General features: G+C 29.3%; 1 protein-coding gene across 1 annotated transcript in view; it reads right to left on the bottom strand.

Moving 5' to 3' along the window:
- Positions 1–13697, bottom strand: part of GABRB3 (Gamma-aminobutyric acid receptor subunit beta-3) — an 89312-nt gene extending 75615 nt beyond the window's left edge. Inside the window, exon 1 of the mRNA XM_012937820.3 lies at positions 12229–13697. Coding sequence (XP_012793274.3) covers positions 12229–13383 — 1155 coding nt within the window. The 5' untranslated portion in view covers positions 13384–13697. The remainder of the gene's footprint in view (positions 1–12228) is intronic.
- Positions 13698–14754: the final 1057 nt, after the last annotated feature.

The following is a 14754-nucleotide window of genomic DNA, read 5'->3' as shown; positions in this document are numbered from 1 at the left end:
CTTATCGTTTAATTGTTTGTATAGAATAAATTAAGCTATAAGGATGATCATTACCATGGAGAATGAACACTGAACATGAATCAGTTATATATATTGTTATCAGTATGTTAAGGTGCAGTTTATTAAACTAAATAAAATTTCATTATTTTTTGTGAAATAATCAACCTAATCATACAGGGTAACTGATTGGGAATAGATATTATTTATGATTAAACAAAGAATATTATGGTGACACCAGAACAAATCATTCTAGAATGATGAATAAGCATCTTTACTAAGTCTCTTTTATATATAACTAGTACAGCCATTATAGAAATGAGTACACTGTTCAACTGTAAATTATCTATGTATCTCTTTTTTAAATGTTCCATCTACTCTTCTTGTTATTTGAACATCTAGAAACAATATACTATTTGCTATAACAGTCGGTGATCTGATAGTCGAAATCTGATAGCGATACACAACGTTCTACAAGTTAACCTTTCCCCTCGAACTAACTACTTGAGCGAGAACACAAGAGTGGAAGAGAGAGTATACCTAGATACCGAATGAAATGCACAAATACTCTCTCTCTCTCTCTATATATATATATATATATATATATATATATATATAAAGTGTAGAACCATAATGAAAAGCTAGTTGAAAATAAGTTTCTTCTCTTTATTCATTCTTTTTTATGACACTACTTCACTGTCAGCCTATATATAATCTTCAGATTCTTTCCATACATAGTTGATAATGCCTAGAAATAAAGTCCGATTGATTTTTTTCATTGTTGCCTAATACAAGATTTATGTATTTTTTTTCAAAAGAAAAAACTTTCGGAGAAGAAATATGTTTCAGAATTATTTATAGATCCTAACGTCAATGCTTTTCAAACTATGTTAGGTTTAAGATAGAATAATGTTATCACATTTTTATATATGAGTATCTATAGATGCGTATAAGTGTATGTTAGTAACTCTAAGTATATATTAATCTATGGTATAATCTGAGAACAAATTAACATTTCATAAAACAATATATGATATGTTTAACATGTTAGACATTGAAGGAAGAAAAGACTGTGGTTTGTGAAAGTTCAATTGTTAGAGTAATCAAACACAGATATACAGATGACATACATGTGTGGTCACTCAAACTGACACTCACCTTCCGCTGACACCGTGTAAACAAGATTATTTATTATACGTTTGTTATAACATGTGACCGCCGATTAGAGAGCAGTGACTTATCGATCGGACCAATGACGCGTAAACCCGTATGAGCAGCCTAGATTTCTGATTAGTCCTGCTTCCCGCCTAGCCCAGCCAGTCGAGTCCAGAACGCCAATCTCAGCCTCTGCAATATGAATCATTATATTTCAAACATACTGAGTTTATATACCAATCAAACAGACCACAACGTACCAATAAAATATGAAACCACATTTGTACAAGAATTAGCCAGATGTGGTTGTGAGTGAGTGAGGTAGTAATTAATATACTGGGTATAACTCAAGAATGGTAAGACTTATAATAATAGTTTATGGGTTAAAATAAAGCTTATAATAAGAGGAATATGAATATGTATAGTTTAGTTACTTAATAATCATACAATAGAAATATACGTTTAGTATTGTTCCATAAATGGATCCCAAAATTATCATTTATTATGCTTATCGGGACCTAACAACCTTTAGCTTTCTTATCATACTAATAACAAAGTCTAGTAAGCGAAATAAGTTTTGATGGATATGCATTTATGAACGAATGCATGATTTACAAAGTGATTAACTAATCAGCTGAGCGATCACTTAATGGTTTTGTTTCGATGTATTATTTGCTTATTAATCTAAGTGATTGCCTCATGTAAACAGAAAAACAGATATTTAAGAGGAAAAACCTATATAAGTACTATATTCTTTGTGGACAAAGAAGACATAGTTTTTCGTTTGTGATTCGCAGGTAAATCTAAAACATGTGCCCTGTCTTATTTGGTATTCGTTCGTGATGCGAAAATGCCGCCAGAGATGGGATAACTTAACCCTAAATACGTTTCATATTTAAATAATCAAACACAGACTTCACAAGAGCTTCTTAGTCCACATAAGTCTTCTATTTTAGATTTTTGAGCTGAAATACTGAAGAAGTATTACTTTCAAGGTTTATCTATGCATAATAAGCAAAGTTACTTATAAGACCATGTATAATCTTGAAATTCTAAAAGATTCCACAAAAGATGCTGAACTGGTAAGAAGTTCCATGATTTTTCGGATATGATAATGAAATTACAATCTACTGTTTTCGAAAACTCTTCTTAAACTTTATAAAGAATGTTGGCTAGTTTATGTTATTTCAAAAATTTTCCTGCTTCTGAAAGCTTTTCTGTGAATCATTGATGGGACTTAATAATATCACCATTTAGAAAGTACAAACCCTTTTTAAAGAACAAGTAATGTTTATTTAAAAGGGATGAAATTTTTACGACAAAATGGAAGAATGAAGTAATTTAGTGATATTTGACGATTAGTCAATGAATATGTAGTGTCGGTTGACAATGAAGCCCATGTACTCTTATTCTAGCTTTCGAACAGGCCAATCTATTCATTCTACTTGAGTCATATTTTGACCTTGTTAATTATTCGCTTATCAATCTTCACTGTTTTTATATGAGGGCATATGTGTGTACACTTCTTATCCTATTCATCACATGTGTGTAGCCCATTTTTTTGCGACTATAAATATCGATTAACGCTTGAATAAAGGGGGTTGGCTTACCACTGCGGGCAGTTTCACTTCTCTCTATTCTGTTTGCTTCATATACAAAATATATGTATCCAAAATTCTCTTCTCGTCATTTGACTTAATTCCGTTATTGACTAACGGGATTTAAGTCGATGATTATATACGAGGATAGGCGACATATATATTTCAACAACAATCATTCATACGATCAAACTGGAGTCAGATCCCGGGCCACTAGAGTGGAGAGCCCGTCAATAAACATCATTTGATCTAAGTAACGACAAAATAAAAGGCTCCACAAATATCATACATAACTGGAACGGTAGAACTGTTAATGAAGTTTACACTGAAATTATACGAGAAAATATTTTGCTGATTAGATTGTGCATTGAAATAAACATAAAACAAATGATACATAGAATAAATATCATACTAAATTAAAAGATGATATCATGTCTTATCCAGTTTTAACATAATCATTACCTGGAACATGTGAATCGGTTAATTAAGAGATTGTATTAGTAATTTCCCATGGGTAAAACGTTTTATAACATACAACTAGATATAATTTGTATATTGATGTACGATAGTGATGATTATATATATACATACAAAAATTTAATGAAAGAAAAGATAGTGTATCAGTGTGTTTGTCATTTAAAGATGGATGGATAATGGATGTACGAGGGTTACAGTAAATAATCACGACCTGTTCTTCAAATTCGACTATGAATACTGTCTGTTAATTACATTTTAGATAGAGGTTAACAACGGTTGCTTTAGTGATTTCTTAATCAATTAGGTAACGCTATACTGTTTGAAATGATCAGTATTGGCTAGTCTTGAGAACCAAAAATAAATATTATACTAAAATGATGGTATATTCAAATGGGAATTGCTGAATAGCTCGAAAAAAGTGCTGTGAAGTTCACTATTAACCCATATCAATATATTAATCAATTTTTACATAGAGACAATATTAGGTTATTTGTTAAAAAATGGGCCGATATACTAGTAGAGAATGTTTCAGTTTAGTGTGTAGTGGAAACAGTCAGAGAATATAAGTTTCTACAAGCTCACTGATGAGTTACTAAACTTAAAATTTTGGAAGGTAGACAGATTATCACAATCTTATATGTTTGTAAAAGTTTTCCAAACTTTCAATTTTATTGAAAGCACATTTTCTATTTTATTGGCCAAAAAATAACCTGAATAACAAACATTGACTAGCCAAGAAACTGTGATTGATTCATACTGATCGTAACATAACTTGTTGGCTACAAGAAATGAAGACTGTCTTTTTTAGCTAAGAATCAGAGAACACTGAGTGGCTGTCTTATTTAAACTCGTGACCATATAACGTCAAAAACGCATACATTCCATCACGAAGGATCGAATTTATGACGTTTAGGTTTCCTAGGTAATCATGTTTCTATAGTTAAATTATGGAATTGGCTTCGATTGGTTTAGTCGATTCATAGCGTAGTTAATCATATAAACACCGTTACAGAGAGGTTGCTTTGTGGTTAAAGGATCAGGTTTTCAACCACTCGGTTGAATATGCAATCTGAGAGCCATCTGATATGGTCCCATCACTTGAATGATCAGGAAACTAATCACTTTTTTTATAGATTAACACAATAAACTATTCATATTTCTACATAACGGACCATTTGGATTAGATAAGCCAAAATAGAATCGTATGCAATTTAAATTATACGTTTGTTTAGCCATACTGATCTATGTGCACAATACAAGGGACAGATTCTATACTAACTAATCAATTGGAACAGTAGCTGTCATTAATACACTACATCTTAAGCGAGAGAAGTGAAACATAAGTTGGTACTAACTTAATCTTATCTCTACTTCATAACTAAAATTCTAAGCGATATAAAATAGATGGATTATGACTGACAGTGGAATTCAGGACTAGCGTTTATTTCCATCTCGGACTTGTTAACCGGATGTACCTACCACAATGCAATGCTGATGTTCAAACCAGAACTATAGTTTGATGATTTTCGCTTTCAACATCAAATGGATTCAATCAAAAATACTAACAATAAAGGCTATTTCCACTCTTTTTAATAATGATATAAAATGCTAGAGTGTTATGTTTTTATGGCCTGTTTATAATCACGTGAAAAGATTGTCAATTAGAACACTGGCTTATTGACCAGATCAATGACGCATAAACCAGTACGAGCAGCGTAAATTCAACTCTGATTTCTTATTGGTCCACCGAGATAATAGCTAATCATCTAACCCAGCCAATTCATTCCATAACGTCAATATCACCCCACGCTATACGAATCCTATATTTCATACATACTGGGTTTACATGCAAAAAAAGCCAGATTGCATCATACCATAAAACCGAAAATAACAACTATACAAAATCATGCCAAAAAGTTTTTGTGTTTGTGAGAAACTGTTACTAATAAATGGGGAATATCTTAAGAATAGTAAGTCGTTTAATAATAGTCACTAGGTCAAATAAGAGCTCATAATAAAAAGAATATGGATATACATATAATATAGTTACTTAATAATGATACACTAAGAATATATCTAATAATGATCCACAAGTGGATCCTAGAGGTTATTATCCACTTATTCCTTATCCAAATATAACATAAAGAATATCTAAAAATGACTCTATATTCACTTAACAACATAAATAACTTAAGTTTAATAAAACATGAGCTTTTTCATGTTTATTTATCTGTTTATTATTAGTTTCGAAGTATATTATTTCAGTAAATATAAATATGACCGTGAACTGAATAGAATTTTGTTTTAATATGACTTCAGTTTAGTGGTTAATATGATGAAAAATGAAGACTCTTATAAGCAAATAAATGGTTTCATTTCTGTCAAAATCTATTAATGACATTCTGGAATGAAAGACAAATCGATAAGATAATTGTAGTTTATGAAACATATTGCAAAACATTTTATTTGTCTTGAATTTGTGTACTACTTATTAATATAGTGAGTAGCTTATTGCACGAGTTGAAACTGATTGAAGCGTTAGCTGAAAAAATTATCTTGATCGTCAGTTGAGAAAACCCAAGAAAATAAAACCAATACAGTTTCAAATTTAGTCTCAAATTTTATCTCTAATGCGAAATCTGGATTAAGGTTTGATGTCCTATATAAGCTCATTCAGTCAAAAGTGGTAGTATTACGTAATAGTAAAATGTATAACTCCCAGATTTAGCTGTATTTGTTAGTTAAAGCATTTTTCTGACCTTTCGATTTAACTAGTTTTATACGCACGCCAAATTATTGATTGACTACTAGTTTAATGCACTAATAATTACCCACTGATCAAACGAACATCTAAGATTATGTACAACTTCATATCTTTTTTGTCGACTGAGCAACAGTAATGAAACTAGTGGGTTGTTCATGAATAAATCTTCATCGCAAAGTTGTATCCTCTTTATTTCATCAAGTTATTTCACTCTCATTTCTCTTGAAAACCATCAGAAAGTAATTATTTCTCATCCATAACCATTAACCGTTTCAGTAGCAGTAATCAGTTAAGTATAGTAGATATTTGAATTTCAGTGTGGTCATCAGCAATTCGATATAAATACACCTTATTGACTGGTGTCAAATCTGTAAGTATACTTGATTTTATTCTTAGACACTATCTAAGGTGAATAGAATTTAGTAGATTCTCTTACATATTCATATTTTAAGAAAACTGACCGATTCCTTGGAAATAAGGTTTTTTCTAAAAATAAAACACAACTTCTCATAAGTTTTTCTTCTCTAGGAAAATACATGTAATAAAATTTCCTTTTGAATATTTGTGTACGATTATGAAAAGGAAATTAAATGAAATTTCAATCAAATTGTTTGTTTTGTTTTGTTTCTAGTTGAAATACACAATAAAATGTTGATTTTGATTTGAAGGGAGGAAGGAATACTGATACTGAACAAACAACCATCCATTATATATATATATAGGGAGAGAGAGAGAGGAAGGGGGAGGGAGGGAGAATATTTTCATGCATCGAATTATGTCAGTTTCCAAAAAAGAATATTTGTAAATAGATAAGTGATTCAAATGACATTGTTTTCATTGTAACGACAGATTTCAATTAGATTTTGTTATCTTGACAAACATGTTGAATTTATTTATTTATTCTTTTAACAAGTAACAAAAATGTCCCTATAAACATCATAGTGTCTTATGTATTAAGATTAATTTAGTTGAATAATAAGGAATTCCTTGAGACTTATTATTTGACTATAACATGATGCAATTGTTCATTTTTTGACTGAAATTAGAAACCAATATTGAATACTTTATAAATTAGAGTATAATTAGTGAAACATACTACATCAACCAGAATATAAATGAATTCTATTGAAGAAATCTCAAACAACTCTTCTCTGATTATAAAACAAAAACAACAGAATACACATCCTGAATTTCATTGTTAATCACTATGTCACATATATACATCCAGTTTGTAAATACCTAGACAATATTGTGATCAGAGTTCTGGGCATCTAATATGGTAACAGACATTGGAGTCTTAAACATCACAAACAATCAAATATAATTCTTTACAGTCATTATTGTATAGAGTATGACAGATTAAAGACTAAACAATTATTTTATGAAGCTAACTGAACGGGAAAAAACCCATACTAATTTTGGGAAATTAACTTATTCTCCAGTAAAAAGTATGTACATTTATCAATCGGTTATAAACCAATCAAATAATCAGTATAATTTCACTTATATCAAAGAGGCTTAAAACTACGTCGAGCATTTATCAACTTTTAAACTAGAATAGATTTCAATTAATTGTTCACTGAATAGTGAACAATATCGTTTTTATAAAGTTCCTTATTCCTGATCAACATGACTGAATAGTTCAATGATAATGTCTCAGACTATGAAACTAAGTAACACAGGTTCTTATCTACTAGAGAATATGACTTTCTACAAAATTTCAGGTATATCTTTTTGACCATTGCCTACATACATGAAACCTAAGAAATAAGCATTTCTTATTGACTACTTTCATTTACCTAACATATAACAAACACTTGTATTAATAATATTATAATCTTAACTTAAATAGAAACTTTGGGAAAAATTTTCTAAATTACTTAACTACTTAAATAAAATGAATAAAAAGAAAACAAAAGAGATTGACTAACATTCTCTTCTGCTTATTATGTAGAGTTATTATATGAGTTAATAATAAATGACATTAGTTAATTATTTTTATGAGATAATAAATTACTAATCTTTATGAATATTTAATAAAACAAATAACAATACACAAATTTAGATTTGAAATATTCAACAACAACAACAAAAGAAATTGTGGAAATATTCCCAGATAGATTAAGATTATTATCACCAAGTGAGTTACACTAATATAGTTGTCTATAATTATTATTTCACAGATTGAAATCATGAGTCAATTGAAGCTAGATCACCATGGAAAACCTGGAAGCACTGGAAGGCCGTTTCGTCCTAGTATGGGACTCCTCAACAGTGCGCATCCACGATCCCGCACCCCGCGAGATTCGAACCCAAGACGTATCGGTCTCGCGCCAAGCGCCTAACCAACTAGACCACTGATTTCAATCTGTGAAATTTCTAAAATCTCCACAAACCCCTTCTGATAATAATCATCTGCTCACTAGTGACTGACTTCAAGAGATACTCCTGGAGTTCTAGTGAGAAGCCGTTACCAGTGGAGTTCAACCAGATCTGTTGTGAGATACCAACTCACTGGAGACAATGGTGTACGGTGGCGCAACTTCGTGGATTAGTTGAAGTTAGACATTAACACCATTGGATGCCGTCTCAGTGGTCTAATTGGTTGGGTCCTGGGTTCTAATCCCGCGGGGTGCGGGATGGTGGATGCGCACTGCTGAGGAGTCCCATACTAGGACGAGAAGGTCGTCCAGTGCTTCCAGGTTTTGCGTGGTGGTCTAACTTGAATTGACTCATGATTTCAATCTGTGAAATTTCCAAAATCTTCACAAACCCCTTCTGATATTATTACTATTACGGTTACTTGAAAATATAATTCTCTTTACAAGTGAATATTAATTGTGATAAAACAATTTGTTTATTTTATATGATTTTTCAATGATGTGCAATTAGTACACTTTAGTTTTCAACTAATAGTTTGTTAATGAATATGTTAGTTCATATTGAAAATTATTTTCAAGTTGGTTAAGATTTGCATTACACAATCGTATAAATGTGCAATTGTTATCTTGATTTGAGAAGATTGAAGGTAATAAACTGAATGAACTGAACTTAAGCTTTGTTCCAATTAGTAATCAAGATCCAGATGAATCTTTAAATTAAGAGAATTGATGCTCCTCGTGAAATTTATTTTGTGCCTAGGGGATATATTAACATTGAGCTATTGAAGATGTGATTGACCTTTTTTAGGAATGACGTATTTACACTGGTTGTTCAGTAATCATTAACGTTTGTTATAAAGTTATCTAATCCTTAAACAATTAAATAAGATTAGTACTATGAACTAGACACTTATGAAATCGGTTACTATTCAGTTACCGGTCACTGTAAAGTTATTGTATTCACTTTCTAGATGTAACTTAATTTCCAAGTAACAATTAATGTAATTAGTACTAAACAACATTCTTTATCTAAGAACCAGCGATGCTATTTGGATACGCAAACTGAAGTGGGTAAGTAGTGCTCCAGAGTAATAGTTTGTAGAAATAAAGCTAAAAAAAGGTTAAATGTAAGGATTTCATGTCGCTTTGTGAAACTGAGTAACACAAGTTCAAATCTGCCATAGAGTATAAATTCCTTTAATATTCCAGATGCTTTTTGCTGACGAGTACCAACTAGCACGAGACCTATATTAAACGGATTTTGTTGCAGACTATCTTTAAACACTTTACATTATTCATTAATTTGAGTCATCCCATCTACCGAGGGGCTAATTGTAAGCAGGTCAATTTACAAATTTACCAGAGATTTTAAAACTTGATACAATTCTCGATCATTTCCAGTCTAAAAGAGAAAAACAGATCTATGGACTTCAGTAAGATGCTGAAATGTTTAAAGCACAACTAAAAGAATCTTCTTAAGAGTTAGAAACCCTAAATATAGTTGAAATAAATTGAAAGACAAGAAATCTCTTTAGTTTATATAACTTATTTGACAAGTGTAAATTCATATTGAACTTTTTACTACATATAATAATTAGTCAGGTATATGATCCTACTGATCAAATTGTGAAGTAGGTTGAAAAATATTTTAATTTATGACTAATCAATTGAAAAATGACTATTTTAATCAATCCACTAAAGTGAGAAATCATTATTGGTGTATAATTTGACTTACTATAGTGTATGTTGATAAGAGGTTCCATAAAACCTTAGAGAATCTCCTAGTTTTGTTTCATATATTTCAAAATATCATGATATTGAAGCAGTGACTAGAACAAGGTCGTCGTCATCATCATCATCATCATCATCATGAAAAGTAGATAGTTTAACTCTTACAGAATATTTTCAATTGAAAGTAAACACTGTGATCTTTATTTTATACCAGAATGACAGTGAATATTTTGTGATCAAATAATTTAACTTAAACACTTCCAAAGCAATTCTATCTGATTTATAAGTCTTAACCAACATTTCACACACACACACACCAAAAAAAAGGAAAAATAATTCAACTGTAACTAGCTTTAACTTTTCAATGTTATATCATTTATACAACAGAACTATTTCCTACACAAGAATAAAAATGGATAAATAATTTCCCCAAAAAAATAAAATAATTTTCAATACAACACGTAAATTGTATCTAAAGAGAAGAAAAATTACATAAACGTAACAGAAAATATTTGTTGTTAAAAGTTGGTATCTCATTTTCTTTTTTATTACGTCAGAATATTGTTATACATAGTATACATATATATATATATATATATATATATATATATAGACTATTGTCTGTAAATTTCATTTAGTTCTCTTTCGTTCCATTTAAGTTTCAGACACAACAAATACTACTTAATTCCTTCGTTTTTTTGTCTTGACAAAAAGGAAATCTCGGAAGGAAATAAAATTTATTTTACAAAAAAAACAACAATTTAAATCAATTTTAATTATTTAACTCGATAGAACTTATCATTTATATTGGATATTGTCATCTGTCTACTTATTTGCCTAAAATTGTTACAATTATTTTTGGTATCTTAATTGCGAAGGAAATATGAATGATTATCGATTTTTCCAAAGCTTAACTTATACTGTAAGGAGTAGTACACATAATAATAATAATAATAATAATAATAATAATAAAAGTGGCAATAATGGCAGTAATTTAAAGTTCTGCTTTAAAATGTCCATAAATGTGACCATTTAAGATTTTCATGAGCCATTAAATCTGTAATTGAAAATACTGTGATAAATCATATGTGATTTATTTTAGAATATTTTTTGAGAAATAATGTTATTGTTGTGTATACATGAATCAATAATGATTTATGATATACCTTGATTATTTGATTAGTTACAGATTGTTAACTTGTATATTGAGTTGAAAAAAAAATTTATTAGTATAGGGTTGTGAAGATTATTAAGTTTTTGTTTGAGATCATGAACTGATTGATCTTAGACCACTATTGGAAACCTGAAAGCACTGGACGACCGTTTCGTTCTATTGCGAGACTCCTCAACAGTGTACATCTATGATCCCGTTCGTGGGATTCCAGCGCTTCCAGGTTTTTAATGATAGTCTAACATTATTCAGTTCATCATCCCAATAAAAGAAAATCATCTCAAATGGAAAAAAGAAATGAAAACCTATAAAAATTGGATTAGTTCAGGTTTATTATTCATTTTAAGATTAGACTAATATGAATCAACAGATTTGAATAAATGCACATTGTTAGTTTCAAACTTTTACAGAGGTATTTGACTAAAAAAATAGATATTGTTTATACAAAAGAAAATTCATTTTTATAGTAACCTCTGATAAGGTACTTAGGGAAAAAGTGATTAAGATACAAATGTTTTAGTTGATAATAAACACAATTGAAGATGAACGGGCAACATCGTGGGGTGGTTGAAGTTAAACAATAATATAGTCGGATGCCAGTTTAATGGTCTAGAGGTTAAGCGTTCGTGCGCGAGACCAAAGGTGTTGGGTGTGAATCCTGTGTGGAGGGACGTGGATACACACTGTTGGAGAGTTCTATACTAGGATGAAATGGCCGTCAAACGAGCCCAGATTTTAAACAGTAGTCTAACATTGATCGATTCATAATCTCAATCAAAATAAACAAATATATATAGTCAAAAACAAACCACTACATAAAGAGACACATGATAAGTTTTTTTATGATCAAAAATATATTTTATGAAATAGCCAAGTAATAGCAATAGCTGTAGTAGCATGAATATTATTTATAAGTTGCTATGGAAAAAAAAAAGAAATTCTTTCTTTACTTACCAAAGTATATGCACCGTGTGGACTTTCAAATTCTAATAATTGTAAATTATTCGATATAGTGACAGGTTTATCATGATGCCATATAAATTTTAATTGATCAATTGTATATCCATATGAACCAATATTAACTGTACACTCTTGTTTATCCATTGGAAATTTCCGTAGATACATTTGACATAATAATGTCATTGTAATTTTTTGACTATATAATACTTGTCCATTAGATTTAACACGTAATAAATAATTTGGTTGTGACATATCATGTAAAAAACCTGATTTACCATTACGAAAAAATAAATCGGGAAGCCATAATTGATTTTTTTGTTGATTTAATAATAATTCTTTAATATTACTACTTAACTGAATATTAGTATCCCATGATAAACGTGGATCATACCATTGTTGACGTAGATAACAATTAATTGTATACTCCATTTGTACTACATTACTTGATGATATATCTATAATATGAATGAATACACTAACAATAGTTGGATCTTGAGAATTTTCATTTGGTCTTTCATGTGATTTATAATTAGTTAATATATATTTTAAAATTTGTTCTGTTTGTGATTCACCGGCCATAAAAGGATGTGATATTTCAGGAGTATATCCTATACCTAATGATGTTTTAGATTCTGATAATGATGATATAGATGAGAAAGGAGATGATAATTTAGATACTAAATTAGGAAAAATATTTCGTATAGAGGTATAATGTGATTGATTAATACTATGAATATTACCATTACTTATATGATTAATAGAACTATGATTGGTATATTGATTATTTACACGATTTAAATAAGTATTCCATTTATTTTCATGTATATTAGAAGAAGGATAAGATAGATTAATAATTCTACTAATTGGCATATATGATTGATATGGATTAGTTGTATAAAAATTATATGTATGATCTACATTCGAATTAAATCGATTATTATTAATTCGATATGATTCTAATTGTGATAATGATGGATATGGATTATTTTGTTGATTATTATTATTATTATTATTTAATTCATTTAATTGATCAATTAATTGTTCACCAATAATTGTTTTTGATATAAATAAATATTTTGTTATGAATAAATGCATATAATAAATAGTTTTAATAATTAAATAAATAGTTTGCCAAAATCCAATGGCCATTAATCAATTATAAAATGACATAGTCGTGATAAATAAATATTGTTCATTAGATAATAATTTGATTCATACATTATTTTCTTTTTTTCTTCTTTTTATTATTATTTGATACATCATTTTTCTTTTCTTTCTTTTTTTTCCCTTTTTTTTAAAAAAAACTATAAATAAATATAATTTTGATCAATTGTTTTAAACAATAAGAAAATGGTTATGAATGTATATTGAACATTTATTCTTGTTTATTTATTTCTTTTTCCAAACGATTTAATACGGGAAAAGTAACAACGAATATTACTATTACGACGACAACAACAACAACACTAATGATAATGATAATAAAATGTAGAAAAAAGAAAACTATTTATTTAGATGAATTCTCTTCTCGTTATGGAAAGTTGAATTTTTTTTTCTAGAAAACATTTTGATAAATAGTCATTTGTAATTAGTCTATTAATTAACCAATCAAAATTATGCTCAGTTATATATATATATATATATTATACATTTTACAATTATAATTTGTGTGTATGTGATGATGTGTTATTAATAATAATAATAATAATAATAATAATATTATTATTATTATTATTATTATTAGTACATCTTACATGTCTGTGAGTGAGTGAGTGAGTAAGTGCTCAAACATATTTTTTCCCTCCTGAAATAAAATTAGAAAATTTAAACATAGAACTACACACCTACACACCTATATATATATATATATATATATATATATATATATATATATATGGATACACACACATAAATAAATGTTTGTATGTATGTATATATATATCTCCCTAAAATAGGATATACATAAAATATTTTGAATGTCATCTAACATGATATTAACACAACCATATAAAATATCTATTCCTATTTATATGAATCTGATTAAATGAATAATATTGTCCGACCGGCCATTTTTTTAAAAAAAAAAAAAATTTTCCAACCCCAAATTACAATATTTTTCATCCCGTGTTTCGTCCAATGAAATGGCTAGTTCCAAAAATTAGATTTAATTGGTTAGTTATGTCTTGAAAATTGTTATAAATTATCAGTACTTGTCGACGAAGCACAATCTCAATCGTCATTATGGAGCAGAGTAACGTGCCGAGTACGAGCGCTGGTGTTTCTCACGTAACGGAAATGGAGGAAGTCTTTTTGACTACCTTGTTTCTGGTTGCGTTTCCATCGGTTGAAGCGTTAAAGACCACTATCACAAATTTTGAAAGATCGACTTACAGTCATTATGTAGTGAGAGATTCGCATATTGGCAGAGATCAAAAATCCTACATTAAATTTGTGTGTTGGCGAAATGGGCGTATAAGATCTAGCGGTTCGTCACAACGTATTAGACGGAGGAGGTAATTT

This window comes from Schistosoma haematobium, chromosome 6 (assembly GCF_000699445.3).
Source record: "Schistosoma haematobium chromosome 6, whole genome shotgun sequence".
NCBI classification, from domain to species: domain Eukaryota; kingdom Metazoa; phylum Platyhelminthes; class Trematoda; order Strigeidida; family Schistosomatidae; genus Schistosoma; species Schistosoma haematobium.
Note: the sequence above shows the minus strand (reverse complement) of the source record. Positions and strands in the feature narration are given on the sequence as shown.